The 19,555-nt window shown below is 36.2% G+C and overlaps 1 protein-coding gene across 1 annotated transcript; it reads right to left on the bottom strand.

Moving 5' to 3' along the window:
- Window positions 1–10,100: 10,100 nt before the first annotated feature.
- On the bottom strand, window positions 10,101–10,682 carry LOC140867789 (non-classical arabinogalactan protein 30). The gene has a single exon (XM_073272851.1). The coding sequence runs from the start codon at window positions 10,652–10,654 to the stop codon at window positions 10,136–10,138; it is 519 nt and encodes a 172-aa protein (XP_073128952.1). The 5' UTR covers window positions 10,655–10,682; the 3' UTR covers window positions 10,101–10,135.
- Window positions 10,683–19,555: the final 8,873 nt, after the last annotated feature.

The raw sequence follows: 19,555 nt of genomic DNA, 5'->3' as shown, positions 1-19,555 counted from the left end.
TTGCAAATCAAGCAGTGCAAGGATGGGTTCTTTGTGAACCAAAGCAAATACATAAAGGAGATTCTAAAGAAATTCGGGATGGAGAACACAAAATCATCATCCACACCGATGAGCACAACAATCAGACTCGACAAGGATGAAAATGGTAAACCTGTAGATCAATCTTCCTTTCGTAGTATGATTGGCTCCTTACTATATGCTACTGCAAGTAGGCCAGACATTATGTTTAGTGTTTGCCTGTGTGCACGATTTCAATCAAGTCCAAAGGAATCACATTTGTTCGCCTTAAAACGCATTTTTAAATATCTTTCAAATACTCCAAATCTCGGCTTGTGGTATTCGACAAATTCTTTCTTTGATTTAAAAGCTTACTGTGATGCCGACTTTGGTGGATATAAGGTGGACCGGAAAAGCACTAGTGGAACCTGTTTCTTTTTAGAAAACTGTTTGGTTTCTTGGTTTTCCAAAAAGCAAAACTGTGTTGCGTTATCAACGACCGAAGCCGAATATATGGCTGCCGGTAGTTGTTGTGCGCAAATTCTTTGGATGAAGCATCAATTGCTCGACTATGGCGTCTCTTTTTTAAAAATCCCTATTTTCTGTGACAACACTAGCGTCATATGTCTTACAAAGAATCCGATTCAACATTCGCGCACCAAACATATTGACATTCGTCATCATTTTATTCGTGACCACATCGAACGAAATGAAGTTGAACTTCAATATGTTGACACGACAAATCAAATTGCTGATATTTTTACAAAACCACTAGATGAAAATACTTTTATTCGTTTGCGTGGTGAACTTGGAATGATTGAATTGTAATCATTTGAAGACATAAATAAATTTAATGTCATATTAAGGGGGAGCTTAATATAAAATTCGAGCAAATTTAATGTTGGATAATACAAATTAATTGTATTTATTCAATATTAAATGCTCATATTTTGTTAATTATGTGAATTTATGTGTTGTATTTAGAAATCATATTTTCTATTTTTTTCATTTAATTTTCCAGCCTTTTTGATTATTACAAAAAGGGGGAGAATATAAATGGTTAACTAAGGGGGAGAATAATATGCTATAAAAAAAGGGGGAGTTTTATTTATGCATAGTTTTATTCTTGAAATTATATTGTGCAAATTTAAATTGTTTATTTAATATTGTACTTTTATTTCCCCTATTTAACCAAGTTTTGTGATCATCAAAAAGGGGGAGATTGTTACGCCTTAAACGCATACAAATCTCGTGTTATGAGATTAATGTTTTTAATGCATTAACAAATCTCATATTATTATGTTTTGATGATTACAAAACTCGGTTAATTGTTACTAACCATTTAAAGTGAGACTTTGCAGATTAGATCATATTAACAATCAAATTCTTGGAAGTTACTTTGAAGTTGTAAAAGAAATGGACAAGGACAAGCCAATATTATAAAGCAGAAACTTGCAAAATTCACCGGGCACTTTCCAATCATCCAAATCAGATCTCCAACAGTGAAAAAGATCAGGATGTTCTCAAGCGTCTCTCCAAATTTCATAGCAATCCAACGGCTGGATATGGAGATATGATTTTTTTAACAAAGCTGCACAGTACTTACTTTTGCAAGGAATGAACTATGAAGACTCAACTTCAGAAAATACCTGGGAATGCTTCGGTTATTAAAATCCGATCTCCACCGATCATATAGATTTCCATGATGTTTTAAAGTCTGTATCCAAATTTCCAATCAATCCAACGGCTGGATATGGAGTTATGATTTTTTCAAATATGTTGAACAGTAGATATTTCTGCAAGAAGCTAACTTCTGAAGTATCGGATTCCGAAGACTACTGGAATCGATGGATGCATCCAAATCCAATCTCCACCAATCACTATCAATATCGGGATGTTACAAAGATTGTGTGTTAATTTCAGGCCAATCCAACGGATGGATTGTGAGATTCGAATTTTTGAAAAAGTAATGCTCAGAACAAAAGCGAGAACGTGATTTTGCGACTTCCGAGATTTACTGGACGTGTTTGATTTTTTCAAATTCAATCTTCACCGTTCAGATTAAAGATTAAGATGTTTTCAAGCGACTGTCCAAATTTGAGCTCAATCCAACGGTTAGATTGAGAGATATGAGTTTTCCACAAAATCTGCTCAGTGCTGGAAAAAGAAGGCAGCGGCGCCTACACTTTGTCTCTACTCCTTGGCTTCCCAATAAACGCTCCAAGCACACAAATTCAAATTCAAATCTTTGCCAAATATAAATAGAGGCTTGCCAAGACCATTTAGAGACATCCCAACTCATTTCTTCTCTCATTTGCAAGCAATATTCTCTCTACCAAAGTGCTCAATCAATATTTGAGAGTTATTTGTGAAAATAGTTTGTGAGTTGGTTGTGCTATTGTTGTAAACACTTAGTGTGAAGCCAAGTGTATTGTGAGATTGTTGTAAACACTTGAGTGTGAAGCCAAGTGTTTTTGTTGAGGCTATCCTTGGAGCCATTAAGGCCAAGTGTTCGAGTTGTATCGGCGCAGTGATCGTGTTGAGTTGTAAAGGCTATCCTTGGAGCCATCAAGGCCAAGTGTTCGAGTGCTAGTGGATCCTTGGTTAATCGTACTTAACCAAGAAGGGGAGACGTAGACGATTTATCGTCGAACTTCCATAAACAATTCCTATCTCTCTTTTACTGCTTTATTTACTTTACGCATTTATTTACCGCTTTATATTTGATTGCTTTACTAGTCTTCCGCTTGCGTTTAGTATAATCGCTTTAAATTGCTAAAGTTGCCAAAGAACCTAATCCCCCCCCCATTAGGTTCTAACAAAAACAATAAAAAGAACAAAGGACTCATACCTTCGAGACCGAGCATCAGGACTCGGCATCATCATCATCATCATTTTCATGGAAAGAAGGTGCAGCATCAACAAAATCATCAGGTGACCACTGCGGAGGAGGTGGATAAGCACAACATGAACATCCAATTTAACCTTCGAAGAAAACATGCACATGATTAAAACACAAAAATTGAAACCCAAAGCAATCGATCAAGGCAATATTTTGAGAAGCAGCACGAATGCAAGGACGAGCTTTGCCCGTAGGAGCTCGATAATTCATGGAAGTGAGCAAGTCATATGCGCGTGAGCGCATAGAATTGAGCTGTTGTGATGACCGTTAATGCATGGAATTTCTGCTGAACAAGATAGATCGTGCATGGTGTATGAGATTGTTGGTTGCTGATGAAATCACGCATGGATGAGTGCAGATGGTATGCTTAATGGCGCAAGGAATAGGGCTGTAGATTTGCGCATCTGTGTATAGTTGATGCTGTGGTGGTATTTTTTTCGCATGGAGAGGAAACAGCTGGTAGCTCGAGTATGTTGTGTTCAGTAGCGCGATTGCGCATGGACAGGAAACAGCTAGGAGCGCGATAGCGCTTAGAAACGCGCAATCCTCGGTGCCTGGGTGCTGCGCGATTGCGCTGAGAGTAGCGCGATTGGGGAGCGCCTTTGCTCTTGGTGCTGCGCGCTTGGAGAGTGCTATAGCGCATGAGGCCGCGCTAATGGAAAGAGATTGGTAGCGCGATAGCACTTAGGTAGCAGCTCTTGGGCTTGCGCAATAGTGTTGTTCGTTGCGCGGATGTGATGCGCAATAGAGCTTGTTGTTGCGTTGTTCGTAAATCAGTGAAACGAAGGGGAGGCGCGGGCGCTCGACTGGAGTGGCGCGGGCGCGCATATTGCTCGCAAATTTCTTCAAGGCATGGCGCAGGTGCTCAATGTAATGGGGCGGGCGCGCCGCTTGCTCGAATTTGAGTTTCTGGAGCCTGAAAATTTTTTTAAAAAAATTTAAGAAAAAATAAGCTTCAAAATTTGAAAATAAAAAAAACTCAAAAAAATCTAAATAACAAAAATTAAATAACTGAAAATAAAATCAAATAAAATAAAAGAAAATAAAATGCTTGGGTTGCCTCCCAAGTAGCACTTGGTTTAGAGTCGTCAGCCCGACTTTCACCGGTGTTAGATCTTTCCCTTCTCTTTTACTCGCCAAATAAATTCCACAAACCGCCTTTTAAATTTTTCTTTTTTGTTCTTCGTGGTTTTCTTCATCGATAAATTTGGCACTTTACTCTTTGATTCAACCTCAAAATCGACTCTTGGACAGCTCTCCAACTTTACAACCGGTTCAATTAAGCACAATTCTTCTATGGGTGAATTGGGTGCTTTCGTAAATAAGTTGAAAATCACTCTCTCGCCTTCCACACCCATAGATAATTCACCCTTATTGACTTTGATCTTGGTATCCGCAGTGGCCAGGAATGGTCTCCCCAATATTAGTGGCATATTTGTATCCTCCACCATATCTAGCACAACAAAATCCGCAGGAAAAATAAATTTATCTATTTTTACCAGAACATCTTCAATAATTCTAAGCGGATATGTAATCGATCTATCAGCCAACTGCAATGCGATCATTGTGGGCTTCACCTCACGAAGTCCTAAGCTCCTGAAAACAGACAAAATCATTAAATTAATGCTAGCTCCTAGATCGCAAAGTGCATTATTAAAATAAGATGAACCAATAGTGCAAGGAATAGTAAAACTCCCTGGATCCTTAAGTTTCTGTGGTATCTTCTTTTGTAGCACCGCACTGCTCTCTTCCGTTAAATTCACCACCTCGTTCTCTAGCAGCCTCCTTTTCTTGGACATCACCTCCTTGATGAACTTCGCATAATTTTGCATGTGCTCCAAATTTTCAGCAAAGGGGATGTTGATGTGAATTTTTTTGAAAATTTCCAAGAACTTGAAAAACTTCTTATCCAACGCCTTCTTCTTGAACCTTTGTGGGTAGGGGAGTGGAGGCTTGTACATCGGTTTCGAGTCAGGTTCAGGCTCCTTCTCTTTCTCCTCGACTTTTTCCTTCAATTTCTTCTCTTCAATAGCAGGTTCTTGGACTCCAAATTCTTTGCCACTCCTCAACTCGATGGCATTGCACTGCTCCTTGGGATTTACCTCTGTGTTGCTCGGGAACTGGCCTCTGTTATTATCCTTCAGTGCGTTCGCCAACTGCCCTATGCTAGTCTCCATAGATTGAAGTACAGTACCCATGTTGGCCATGTGCGTCTCCAAGCTGTCAAGGCGAGACTCAGTTCTCGCCATCCTCTTACCTGATTCCTGCACAAAGGTACTAAAAACGTCCTCCAAAAACTTCTTACCCTCATCCTTGTTTCCATTGAACCCCGGAGGATTCAACATATTTCTATTGTTAGCATACGAAAAATTTTCATGATTACGCAAGCTAGGATGATAAGTATTTGGGACAGGGTTACCTCGATATATAGCCTCCATAACCTCTCTGATTTATGTACTGGGCTTGTTCATGATAGTGAGATTCATCCACTGCACCCGGAACACCTGCTGGTTCTGTAACACTCACTTTATTCAATGCAGCTACCTGTGTAGTCAGTGCAGATAATTGAGCAGTGATGGATGTGAGAGGATCCACTGCATACACTCCAGCTGGCTTCTTTACTCCCATATGCTCAGATGGCCATTGGAAACTATTGACCGTCATCTGCTCCAGCATATCATAGGCCTGTACATGGTCCTTAGCAAAAATGGTACCTCAAGCCGCAGAATCCACATTCATCCTTGTAGGCGCATTCAGTCCGTTGTAAAACCACTCGATCTGTTCCCAATCTGCAAAATTGTGGTTAGGACAACATCTAAGTAATTATTTGTACCTTTCCCACGCCTCGTATAGTTGTTCAGTGTCCAATCTGCCGGAAAGTGCTGATCTCTATCTTCAACTGGGTGGACTTGGCAGGTGGAAAATATTTAGCAAGAAATTTTTCTGCCACCCCTCCCAAGTAGTGATGCTTCCAAATGGCAGTGATTGCAACCAACTCCTTGCTTGATCCCTGAGAGAAAAAGGAAACAAGCGTAAACGAATAATATCTTCAGACACACCATTAATTTTAACCGTAACGGTTATCTCCAAGAAAGTGCGTAGGTGTAGGTAAGGATCAGCAGTGGCGCTCCCATTAAATTTGTTCTGTTGAACCATGTTGATCAAAGCAGGTTTTAGCTTAAAATTGTTGGCGTTGATAGTTCCTCGAGCGATTCCAGAATAGTGAGCCTAGATCGTCGGTCGGAAGTGATCTCTAATTGGCACTAGGGGAGCTTGTTGTGCTTTTTGTTCAGCCATTCTCTCAATTTCTTCTCTTTTAATTCTTCTTAAAGCACGTGCAGTGCGCTCGATCTCTGGATCAAACAGTAAAGAATTCGCACTTTGAGATCGTCGCATAGACTGCAATCAAAAAAAAGAAGAAATTAATTAGTAACTTAAAAATAAAATAAAAAAAACTCTAAATTAAAATCTAGACTAATTGGTAACAAGACTAAAAAAATAATCAAAATTTACTTCCCGGCAACGGTGTTAAAAACTTGTTGTGAAAATTTCTCGCAAGCGTACGAGTGTCAAGTTTTAATATAGTGATAAAATCAGATATCGATCCCACAGGGAGTAAAATGAAAATATTCAGTTCTTGTAATTAAAATAGTCTAAACTTTATTTAGAAAATTAATATTTGAGAAATTTGCCGAAAAATAAATAAGCAGATGATTTTATAGCACGCACATAACTTTCAGATAAATATCAATCAGAGAATAATGATCTAGAGGTTTAGATTTCACCTGGTTTCAACAACAATCAATCCTAATTAATTAATCTTCATGAATTTCAATAAATTAATAGCCAAGAACACTTAAGTTTATTATTTCCTTCTCCCGAGCAACAAATAATGTTTATCAACTACAATTAAATTCCAATATCCCTATTGAGAATTTATCGCAGTAATCTATCACAAAACAATGTTCTTTTTTAAAGCTTTGTTAAAATTATACACTCTCTCGAGCTGTATAAATAATTAACAGTGTATTATCTATTGGTCCTATTCAAAATCTCCTCTCCCGAGTGCCAAATTTTAAATAAATATAACAAATCAATTATTCATCAGATAATTGAAAAGACAATCAATTCTAGAAAAAAACAATTAATCTAGAAGAAACTCAATTCAATAAAATCAAAAATTCATGAAAGCGTCTACACCAGGTTCCATCCGACCTCTAGACTATAAAAATTAGTTCATAACTGAACTCAAATAAAACCAAAATATATTCAAAAATCCAGACATAAATTCAGAATTAAATAAAGTATAGAAAACAAATCCGTCATCGACGCCGTGTCCGGTCGATCGATCGATCTCCGTCTTCGTTCTTCAAGTAAGCTCCAGAAATTCTTCTTCAAAAATCACGATCAAAGCCCTAAATTATTCTCTGATGTGTATGATATGTGTGTGTGGCGGCTCTCCCTAATCTCTCAGACTTTGAATCTCTTATATATCGTGTGAAAAAGCCCATCCAAAAGCCCATAGAATAATTATCCGAAATAATAAAATTTCCAATCAGCAGCGATGGGCCGGGCGCTCTAGTGAAGGCGCGGGCGCGCCTTTCTCTCGACCTCCATATTCCAAAGTTTCAGAGCAGCAGCGCGATAGCTCTTATTTGAGCGCTAACAACAAGCGCTAACATTGAGCCCATTAAGAAAGCCCAATAACTCTTGTCTCTTCTTTTGTCTGATCGTTCCTTTTCTTCTTCTTTTCTTATCTCTTCTTTTATTCTTTTAATTACTTCCTATTCTCAACTTCTTATTTTTCTCTTTTCTTCCAAAATAATTCAATAATTTTCTGTAACCACAAAAACAACAAAATACTCACATAAATTTGCTCGAAAGAAATAATTAATAATTAAAATCATATATAAATTAAGTGTATAAAATACACTTATCAGATATCCAGGGTGGAGGAGCATTATGACCCGAAGGCCTTATCCAACACTCTATCAAACCTCAAGTGGAGGGGCATTATGACCCGAAGGCCTTATCCAACACTCTGTCAAATCTCAAGTGGAGGGGCATTATGACCCGAATGCCTTATCCAACACTCCGTCAACCTCAAGTGGAAGGACATCATGACTCAATGGCCTACATCCACATTCCGTCTTCCTTTTGGAAGGGGCATCATGACCAAGAAGCCTACATCCACACTCCATCAACCTCAACCTCAATAGTAACTTTACCACAAGCCATAAAAATATTTTTTTTTCTCACCTCAAATCCTCAAAAACCAGTACAGTAACACCCAAAATGCAACACAAAAACACACAACACACAATAACACATTAACACACACACCCAACTCACACACACCAGCACACAATACACACAGTAACAAGAAAATATACACACATACGCACCAGAATACACACATAAAAATACAGAAAATACACACACATAGCCGAACACACACAGAAACACACAAAACACACGCACACTTCATACACCTATACGTATACATATACACACGCACACTGTACGGTTCCAAACATGCCTTGATTTCCTTTTTTTTTCTTTTTTTTAAGGATAGCTTACTCACGGCCAACACATAAATATATACAAATAATATTATAAATTTTTCTTCGACTCAATAATACCGTAATAGCTTGGAAACATGTCGATCTCAATCATAAATAGCACAAAAAAATTTATAAAAACGTATTTACTCTCTTTTCTTTGATACGCCAAAAAAGGGAACCCCAAAACATCATTTTTTTTATAATACTCACTTATACATCACGTGTTTTGCGTATGTCATACATATACATCTAGATCATAAAAAATACACTTTCTATCAACTAAATGACATCAAATACACTTTGAAAAATATATGACTTTATCGATGAGTCAAAGAAACGAATTAAAACTTTCTTTAAATGTAGAACGGTTGATCGTTTCTGGAATCGAAGATAGGCCGAAACACGGTCGAAATCGAATTTATCCACCTCCAAGAACCCAAGCCCCTTCACGAGTTTCCCTTTTTTTTTTTTCCCTTCTGAAAGCTCTCGACATTTCTTTTCTTTTTCTTTGTGTTTTACGTTTTTTTATTAACTAATTAATTAAGCTACTAAATTATTACTTAAATATTCTAATTACTAATTAAGTCCACTACAATATAAAATAATAATAATACACGCCTAACCAAAAATATATGTATTAGTTTATCAAAATTTCATTTAAACAAAATCTCAATATTTATAAATTGGTAAAAATATACTACCCAGTCCAAAAATAAAAAAAAATCTTCCTACAACTTAAATTTAAATTAATTACTGAACGGTCTATTCCTAAATAAATTAAAAATAAACCATGCTAATTAAATTTTAAATTACTAAAATACTACCTTTTACATTAAACCGTGTCCGGAAATCTCTTCACCTGAAAGTCTCCAATCGCCGTCTACAACTTTAAAAATCTCAAAATTCGTCAGACGTTAAAAATAAATATTATTTACTTCTAACACATAAAATTACACAATTAATTTCAAACAACACATTTAATATCATGCATGTGGTCTGGTCAGTCAGTGGATTTCCTGGGCGTTACAGATACGATAGTCCAACATTTTGAGTTCTTTTTAAATACCAATACCAATTGTAGGACCGAGCGCTTTTCACTTTACCAAAAGCTATAGCTGATAATAATGGTGTTTTTGGTAAAACGCTTGGTCCTTCAATTGGTATCATAACAAAGGTCATGGGTTCGATTCTCATTGATTGCAATGAGTGAAATTATTGAGAGGGTGATTGTTGAGGTACATAATTGTCTCTGCTGGTAGAGCGATCGAACCATGACGCTTAAGCTGCTATGCTGTTTAAAAGATTTGAGTTACACAATTACTACCGGCTATAGTTTTGGTAAATCGACAAGCGCTCGTTCCTACAGATTTGATTTAAGGTTACTTCAACTCAACCATCATTCCCTCGTTTAATTTTTAGGGCATGTTTATATTTTTCTTCTATTTTGGGAAGGGAAATTAAATTTAGCGGAATTATCGACCAATAGATCTCACTTGATTCTCTTCTTAATTTTGCATGTATAAAAACAGATATTGAACTCATGAAGTAGCATTATAAGAAGAATTCGAGAGTAGCCCAATTCACATATTAATTAAGGACACAAATGTTAAACAATTGTATAAATGGGTCGAAAAAAGGACAGAAAATTGGAATAGAAAATCATCAAATTTAATTAGTGAGGAACACAATGATCCGGGCGAAACGCCAATGGACCCGCAGCGTATATCACCGCCTCGTAGTTACTACGAACCACCCTCTTGTTCTCAAAACGAAGGGGCGCGCCGTAGAGTCCATAGTTCACATTCGTAAGAAGGTTGCAGCTCGGGACGGGTGACGACACCAGCCTTACCTTGCAGGCATGCAAAGGATGATCCAAGAAAGAGTAGCTCATCCTGAGCCCCTTAAGCACCGCGTAAAAGTAGCCGTTTTTACCGGTCTGGAACGCCTTGTAAAAGCTGACTCGGTTCCTATGGTCTTTACAGATGACGCTGACTATGGCTGATTCGATGGCCTTGGCTTTGTTGAGGTTCCACGTTCCGTAGTCGCCACAGGACTGGCAAAAGACCACGCCTTCCACCACCACGTCGACCGGTTTGGGTGGCAACGGGGCTGGTGCGAGGGCCGTTGACAGGAGAGCCAAGCAGAGAATGAGAAAAGGGATGGCTGCAGGAATATGGATTCTAATTGCCATCTTGTAGAGTCCTAGGGTGAATGGACTCTAAAAAGGATTGGTTTTTTAGTGTTTGAAGAATGTTGGGATTTCGAGCAAATATATATATAATATATATAGTTGGTGTGTAGAAATATTGAGATTTGAAAATTTGGGATTCTACGTGGAGGCTACTAAATTGGGAAGAATTTTGCTTCCCAGTTATTGACAACGTGATGGCCACATTCATTCATTTATTTAATTTAATTTAATTTAATTAATTACAAAAAGTATACGCACAAATACAATCAAACACATTCTAACATACATGTGTGTGTGCATGTCTATAAAACATTTTACTTGTTACCAACTTAAATAAAACGATCGAACAAATATTTTCTGCAATAATTAATAATACGATATATTCTCGTTACATTGATTTAATTGCGATCAATTTGTTAAATTTGTTATTGAAAATTGTAGGAATATGCAATGTCAAACCAGGCCAGAATTCAAATCTACTAGGGCTAGAATTTTTTAACCATCATGCAGAAAAAAAAATATATTAAATTAGAATCATGAGTAAGTTACCTATTCATTGTAATCTCATAAAGCTCCTCGTAAACAAGATCTTCAATTATTTTTGTATGAAACTCATAATATTCGAAAATCTTTGACAAAAATTTTGACAATGTAATATTATTTTGTATATTCATCGTCCTGCAAAAAACTAATCAAGTTTAAACAAAATGAATATCTCTAAAACCAATAATTCAATGTTGATAAATTAATTAAACAATCATAACTAAAAAAATATAAAAATTATCCGAATATATATACAGCTGTCTTATTGAAGTTGCGATCTACAGTTTTTTAATGTATAATATTCATCAATTATAGAATCTGAGTTTATTCTTAGAAAAAGTTTCTTTCAATATAAATGATCATAGAATTGGTCAGAAAGTTCTCCGTTATTCTATTATGAAGAATTGTTTTAACATGCTTCATAGCCAAAAATGCACATTCTGTAGTTTCCGTGAAAACAGAAAAAATTAAAACTAGACGAATCAACATGTCAATTAGATTATAGTTTTGCAACTTTTTTGTTTCAAATAACCCTCGGCACAATTCCGAAATAATTAATACATTTTCTGAAAATTATCTTGACAAACTACATCGAGCTCATAATGTTGTAGCTGACACTTCAAATGATGCATTTCGTGTTCAGTGATGTCCTCAGATTAATATTTCTCCGCGAGAGTAAGAATCATGTCGATGTCAAACTATTTATGGATCCAAAACAGAGCTAAGCGTAAGAAGTTCTACTGTCTCATAACTGAATCTAGAGCTGATCAATTCCTCCAACTAAAAATCTATTCCCGCATGAAATATATCATAATAAAAGTAATGTTAAGATGTGATGGCATTCTTTTGTTGGCATAAACGACTGGAACACTTATAATGCGCACTCATATCCGATATATCAACATCCAATCTTGTGCCAAATTATTTGGCATACCAAAGAGGAATATCAAAACCATCATTTCTCAATGTCAAAAGAAGTACTTAATTTAGTCGTCGAGACCCAATCCATTGCTCACAACCACCATATTTCATTCCATTTCAAATATTTAAAAATTAAACGTAATCTTTGACAAATATTTTCAAGATAATTGATTATAGTTTTATATAAATTTAATTTAACTCTAAAAAATATTATCAACAAAACATCAATTATAGAAGCACATATATAATACCCAGACAATACACTCCGGTGACACTAATATCTATTATCCATCTTCGTATATGATACAAAAGATGTTTTACACAAACTAAAATAGAGGCCATCTAGAAAATCCATTCTCTCTCTCATTTACATCTATATATAAATTATAGACAAAAAAAGAAAAAGAAAAAGAAAGTTTCTCTATACGCTTTCCACCACCTATTATCCCAAGAAACATGTAATAACATAATTGAACTTCACATTCTCAGCCAGCCTCAGTTGACAAAATCTCAAGCTCTGCCCACCAAAGAGGTGACAATTTCGGCACCGCTCCGTCTGGTCCAACCTTCGTTACCTCTCGCAACATCCCACAAACTTCTTTCATAGTCGGTCTTCCCCTCTGCTCTGGGTTAGTACACAATCTGATCACATCACCAATCTTCTGAAGTTAGTTCTTCATCATAGGTTCTTAATGTGGGGTCGACGATTTCCCTTATATTTTGCACTCTAAGAGAATCCGATGCCCAGTACTTTTGAAGCGAATTATCACCACCAACCGATTGGGGAAGCCTACCGGTTATCATCTCGAATAGCAAAAAACCAAAGCTGTAAACATTGTTCTGTCTAGTTGGTTCATTGTCAACCGCACTCTCGTCGTCGTGTTGGTAGATGAAATCTGATAGTTTAGCAGCATAATCTTCAGCTAGGTATACATTCGAGGAAGTTAAGTTCCTGTGGACTAATGTCGGTGTTAATTGGTGCATGTGCTCGAGACAGTATGCAATGCCCATTGCGATTCTTAATCGTGTTGCCCAGTCAAGGTGTTCAGCTTCTTTAACTGCAGCTAGAAGAAATTGTTGGGTACCAGTAATTTATGCTTGTATGCAAGGATTTCAATGAGCAATTATGATATGATGTCGGAAGCTTTAGAGAATATTGAGCAAGAAAAATAAGTAGCAGAACAACGAAACAAACAAGTGAATTATATAGAAAGGAGGAAATGAATGTCTTATTTTTTTCATTCTCCTAATGCCACTTTATATAGGCAATAATGACATACAACAACTCAATAAAATTAAATGAGAAAGCATTAAATGATACGTTTCTAACATGCCTTCTTTTCCTTCATGTTTGTCGGCCGGCCACCTTATTTGACAACTAATAAAACGTGCTAATCAAACGTAAGAAACTAATCAACTGCTAGGTGTCAAGTTTGACAATTCAACATGCATGCATACAAATTAACAATATTTTACACCCTCATTAATTTGTAATGCATATGCGATTTTTGAAATATTCCAAATTTTCTAAAGATACTGGCTTCGTAAATGGATCTGCTATTTGCTCTCCAGTACTAACAAAAGTTAGCTGAATTTCTCCGTCATTGACGAGATTTCTGATAAAATGATGACAAAGTTCTATGTTCTTTGATCTGGCATGAAAAACTGGATTTTTCGTCATAGAAATAGCAGACATGTTGTCACAGAATATTTTTGTAGGACTTTTTGACTCTTGTTGTAAATTTTTGAGAATTCTTCGTAGCCAGATTGCTTCACAAGCAGCATCAGTAGCAGTAATATATTCTGCTTCGGCAGATGAATGTGCAACTGTCTTCTGTTTTTTAGAAGATCAAGAAATTGTTTTTGTACCAATACAGAATATATATCCAGACGTGCTTTTCCTGTCATCCACTGATCCAGCCCAGTCACTGTCAGTATAGCCAATTAGGCTATTGTCATATTCTCTGGTATATTTTATACCATTATTTTTTGTTCCTTGCAAATATCGCAGTATTCTTTTGGCAGCGGAAAAATGAATTTGACTTGGGTCACTCATGAATCTGGATATCATGTTCACAGAATGAACAATATCTGGTCTGGTGTTAGTGAGGTACATTAATGAACCCACTAAACTTCGATAAATTGTAGCGTTGGCCTTTTTTGCTCCATCATTTTGTTGCAGTTTTTCATTTAAGGCCATTGGAGTTGTGACAGGATTACACATAGACATATTGAATTTTTTCAGCAAATCTTCTGTGTATTTTTCTTGAGAAATAAATATTTTTCCTTTCTTTTGTTGCACTTGAATGCCAAAAAAATATTTCATAAGGCCCAGATCTGTCATCTCGTATTCTTTCATCATGGCCTTTTTGAATTCCTCTAGCATCACATGGTTAGTGTCAGTATATATCAAATCATCAACATAAAGGCACATGATCATAAATTCATTTGTACCTCCTTTTTTGACATAAAGAGATGGCTCACTTGGGCTTCGATGGAATCCATTATTGATGAAGTAACTGTCGATTTTACTATTCCATGCCCGAGGTGCTTGTTTCAAGCCATAAAGTGCTTTGTGAAGGTGATAAACCATGTTTTCTTTGCCTTTCACTATGTAGCCATCTGGTTGTTCTACGTAGACTTCTTCTTGCAATTCTCCATTTAGAAATGCTGATTTGACATCAAGTTGATAGACTGGTAGCTCCTTTTGTGCAGCAACAGCAAGAACAATGCGAATTGTTTTCATTCTTGCAACAGGTGCAAATATTTCATTATAGTCAATCCCAGGTTGTTGTGAGTAGCCTTTTGCAACAAGTCGAGCTTTATGTTTTTGGATTGATCCATCTTCATTGAATTTGTTTTTGTAGATCCACTTTAATCCGACCATATCTTTATTTTTTGGGAGATCAACCAAGCTCTAGGTTTGATTTTTTAGAATAGTGGTCATTTCATCATTCATGGCTTTTTGCCACATTTCTTTTTTCACAGCCTCTTCAAAATTTTGTGGTTCACAAGAGAAAAATGCAACATTTGATAAATCATAAATTTCTCTTAGTGACCGTACCTTTCTCACAGGGGATTCTGAATCAGAATCTGAGTCAAATATATTTTGGCCGTGTACTGGATCCACTGAAGAACTTGCACCTTCTGTTTGTTTTGATTCATTGAGATTTTTGTTTTTCCAGTTCCATGCTTTCATTTCATCAAAGTGTACATCTCTTGAAATTGTCAACTCGTTTGTTTTTGGATTAAACAAACGATAGGCTTTTGATTCATCACTGTAGCCAATAAAATATATTTTTCACCTTTTTCGTCTAATTTCTCTCGTCATTGTGAAGGAATGAGAGAATAAGCAAGACATCCAAAAACTCGAAGGTGATTGATTTTTGGTTTGCGCTTGTGCCAAGCTTCGTAAGGAGTTTTATTTGGATTGGCCTTGGTAGGTGATTTGTTGAGGATGTACACTGCAATATTGACAGCTTCAGCCCAAAAGGTGTTAGGAAGACCTTTTGCTTTCAACATGCTTCTGGCCATTTCGACAATGGTTCGATTTTTTCTTTCAGCTACACCATTTTGTTGAGGTGTGTAGCGAGCTGTCAACTGCCTCCGGATTCCTTCTTGACTGCAATAATTTGAGAATTCTTTGGACAAGAATTCCCCACCACGATCAGTTCTGAGTGTTTTGAGCTGAAGATTGCTCTCTCTTTCAACCATCTTCTTGAATCGGACAAATACTGCAAAAGCTTCTGATTTTTGCTCCAAGAAGTACACCCACATCATCCTGCTAAAATCATCAACAAAAATAAGAAAATATTTTTTGTTTTGAAATGATGATGTCCTTGTTGGTCCACAAATGTCTGCATGTATCAGTTCAAGTGGGTGTCTTGCTCTCCAAGCAGTCTTAGGAAAAGGTAATCGGTGCATTTTACCATATATGCATCTTTCACATGTTTGGTCCAAAAGTTCAATATCAGGGAGTCCAATCACCATGTTTTTCTGTTTCAACAATCTCAGTCCATGGTAGTTCAAATGTCCATATCTCAAATGCCACAAAAGTGATTCTTCAGATTTTTCAACATTTAATGAGATATTATTATCGAGTGGCATTGTCAACGGAAATACTTTGTTCGGAGCCATTTTAATTTCCGCAATCAGTTTCTTATCTTTGTCCCTTATTTTGCATTCATTTTTTTCAAAATTAACTGAGTAATCATTTTGAATTAATTGTCCAACACTCAGTAAATTTGAATTAAGATCAGGGACATATAGGACATTTTCAATAAATTTTGTGTTACCTCCCTTTGTCCTTACGGCTACAGTTCCTTTGCCTTCAACAGGTTGCATTTTCCCGTCTCCCATCTTGACTTCCGATGAGAAACTTTCATCAAATTTGATGAAGTAATCCTTGTGTCCTGTCATGTGATTACTGCAATCACTATCCAAGTACCACATATTCAAGGAATTATTGGTCATGTTTATACATGAATAAAACATGATTTTTTGATCGTTCTCCTCCATGAAGTTGGCTTCATTTCCTTCATTTTTTTGTCTGTGCCAACAGTCTTTATAAGAGTGGTTTGGAATTTTACAAGTTTTGCATCTATCCCAACAATTTTTTGATTCATGACCCGGTTTCTTGCAAACAAAACAAGAAGAGTTAATTGATATTACCACTGCCTCTTTGATTTTTTTTGAAGCGTGGTTTTCCTCTTTCTCGTCCACGGTCTCGATAATTTTTGAATCCTCCTCTTTGTTGAAATTGTTGGGATGTGCTTGATTCTCCACCTTCATATTTTTTCTTCTCCGCAATTTTGAACTTGAACTCAAAAGCTTGCTCAATGGATGGTCCAACGAATTTACTCATCATTTTTTCATGGGCTTCTAAAGAACCCATCAACTCCACCATCGTGAATTTTGATAAATCTTTTGATTTTTCAATTGCAGCCACAACATGTTCAAATTTTTGTATCAAGCTCCATAGGACTTTTTCAATAATTTTCTTGTCTTCGATGGTATCTCCGTAACTTTTTATTTGATTGATTATTTCAACTACACGTGAAATAAATGTACGGATTTCTTCGTTATCTTTCATGGCTAAATTATCAAAATCTCGCCATAAAGATTGAAGTTTGATGGAGATAACTTTCTCGGACCCTTGAAACTCCATTTTTAGAATATCCCAGGCTTTTTTGCAATTTTCGGCACCCATGATTCTGGAAAAAATGGATCGATTTACGCCTTGTTGAATGAACGATAAGGCTTTGGCATCTCTCCTAATATTTTCCCGGTACTCCTTTTGCTTTGTTTGAGTCCACCTGGCCAAGGTTTCGGTATCTGCTGGTTCTGATATACCATTCTCTACTATCTCCCAAATATCTTGAGTGATAAATAGAGTTTTCATCTGGACTCTCCAAAATTCATAACTTTCTCCATCAAATACAGGAATGGGTGTAGTTAATGAATCTTTAGACATTTTTTGTCTTTAGAATATTTTTGCAAAGGAGAAATAGAACGTGGCTCTGATACCACAATTTTGTTGGGTACCAGTAATTTATGATTGTATGCAAGGATTTCAATGAGCAATTATGATATGATGTCGGAAGATTTAGAAAATATTGAGCAAGAAAAATAAGTAGCAGAACAACGAAACAAACAAGTGAATTATATAGAAAGGAGGAAATGAATGTCTTATTTTTTTCATTCTCGTAATGCCACTTTATATAGGCAATAATAACACACAACAACTCAATAAAATTAAATGAGAAAGCATTAAATGATACGTTTCTAACTTGCCTTCTTTTCCTTCATGTTTGTCTGCCGGCCACCTTATTTAACAACTAATAAACGTGCTAATCAAACGTAAGAAACTAATCAACTGCTAGGTGTCAAGTTTGACAATTCAACATGCATGCATACAAATTAACAATATTTTACAGAAATTATATTACAGAATATTAAGGAAATATAGTATGTACTTCATCAAGAAACGGGCTAAACAAAACTAAATATATGATCTTCATGATGTTTTAATAGTTATCGTCCCACCAGTAGCTAACCAACGGTGCACATATTTCAAATTAATGATAGATCTAGAATCCATCGTCTCAGGTACACCATTAGAAAATCAAATATCGATCTGTCGAGATGAGCTTTTACTACAGAGCAATTAAATTAAATAATTTGTTATAACGTACAATCGAGCAGCCATGAAGTTCATTTGGTTTTTTTTTTCTTGTTTGCAAGAGAATTGAATTTCGGAATCAATATTTGACGACTTACTATGCAGATGTTCAAAAAGAGTTCCATTGGGAGCATATTCAATGTTAGAGTTGGTCCTGCTTCTGTGCTACTTAATCAAGAAGATATGAGTGGAATTAGTTAGGAGACTTAACTAATTCAGTTGTACTGGATATGCTTGTATCAGTGAGTAGGCATAACTGTATTATAAGCACAAGTATATTACTTCTTCTGGTGATCAGTTATGGATTGTAACTCTGAGAATTCATTTTGAATATCAATAAATTAAACTTCTCCTGGGGTGTTGGCTGCCGTGGAGTAGGTATTGGATACTGAACCACGTAAATCATCTTGCATTCATCTTCTTCATTCTAATCTTGCATGCTTACTGAGTTCTTGATGTACTTGTGATTGCATTTTATTCGATTCTAACATCAGTGGGTTAAAAATCACAACATTCAAAAACCAACATGCTGGTGAAAATTAGTTCATCTTCCATGCCATATCCAAGAAGGTTAACAAAGTTTTTGTGATTCACTTTCGATAGGGTGTCAATCTGAAAAAGATAAAACAAAGATTATGTAGTATACAAAATATTCAAATTAGTCATGACCTGAATGTTATGGATTATGCCGGAGTGATCATGACGATAATATAATGCGGAATAAAATAATCAATAAGGACACCAAAGATTTACGTGGTTCACCCAATATAGGCTACGTCCACGGAGCTGCAGCAAATATTTATAACCGAAGAAATATTACAAGTGTATACAAAACACTATATCTCTCACACGATCCCAACACCCGAGTATTACCGAAAAAATATTTTTCTAACTCACACAAGAGAACACTCAAGAAAACCCAAGAAACTCTTTTTTCTTAACTCTCTTTTCTTTTGCTCTCTCGCTCTGGGATAAATGAAATGGAGGAACGAGGGGCTCTATTTATAGACATCATCCTCCGTGTGAAAGGCCTTCACAAAAGAAATCAATTCTGATTTCTTCAGTCATAATTTTAGACAATGCATGTGAACATATTAAATGGTTGGTGTGTTGTCGGTCAACATTTCCAACTTTCAACAATCTCCCACTTGAAGACTTGATTTCAATCATGGCTTCACACAGTCGATGCAGCAACTCATACCTTCCTTATTTACGCTTGTAGTCCAACTGAAGTCGAGCACAACTTCAGTTTGTCA

Source organism: Henckelia pumila, chromosome 4, assembly GCF_033568475.1.
Source record: "Henckelia pumila isolate YLH828 chromosome 4, ASM3356847v2, whole genome shotgun sequence".
NCBI classification, from domain to species: domain Eukaryota; kingdom Viridiplantae; phylum Streptophyta; class Magnoliopsida; order Lamiales; family Gesneriaceae; genus Henckelia; species Henckelia pumila.
This window is presented reverse-complemented; position numbering and strand designations above follow the sequence as displayed.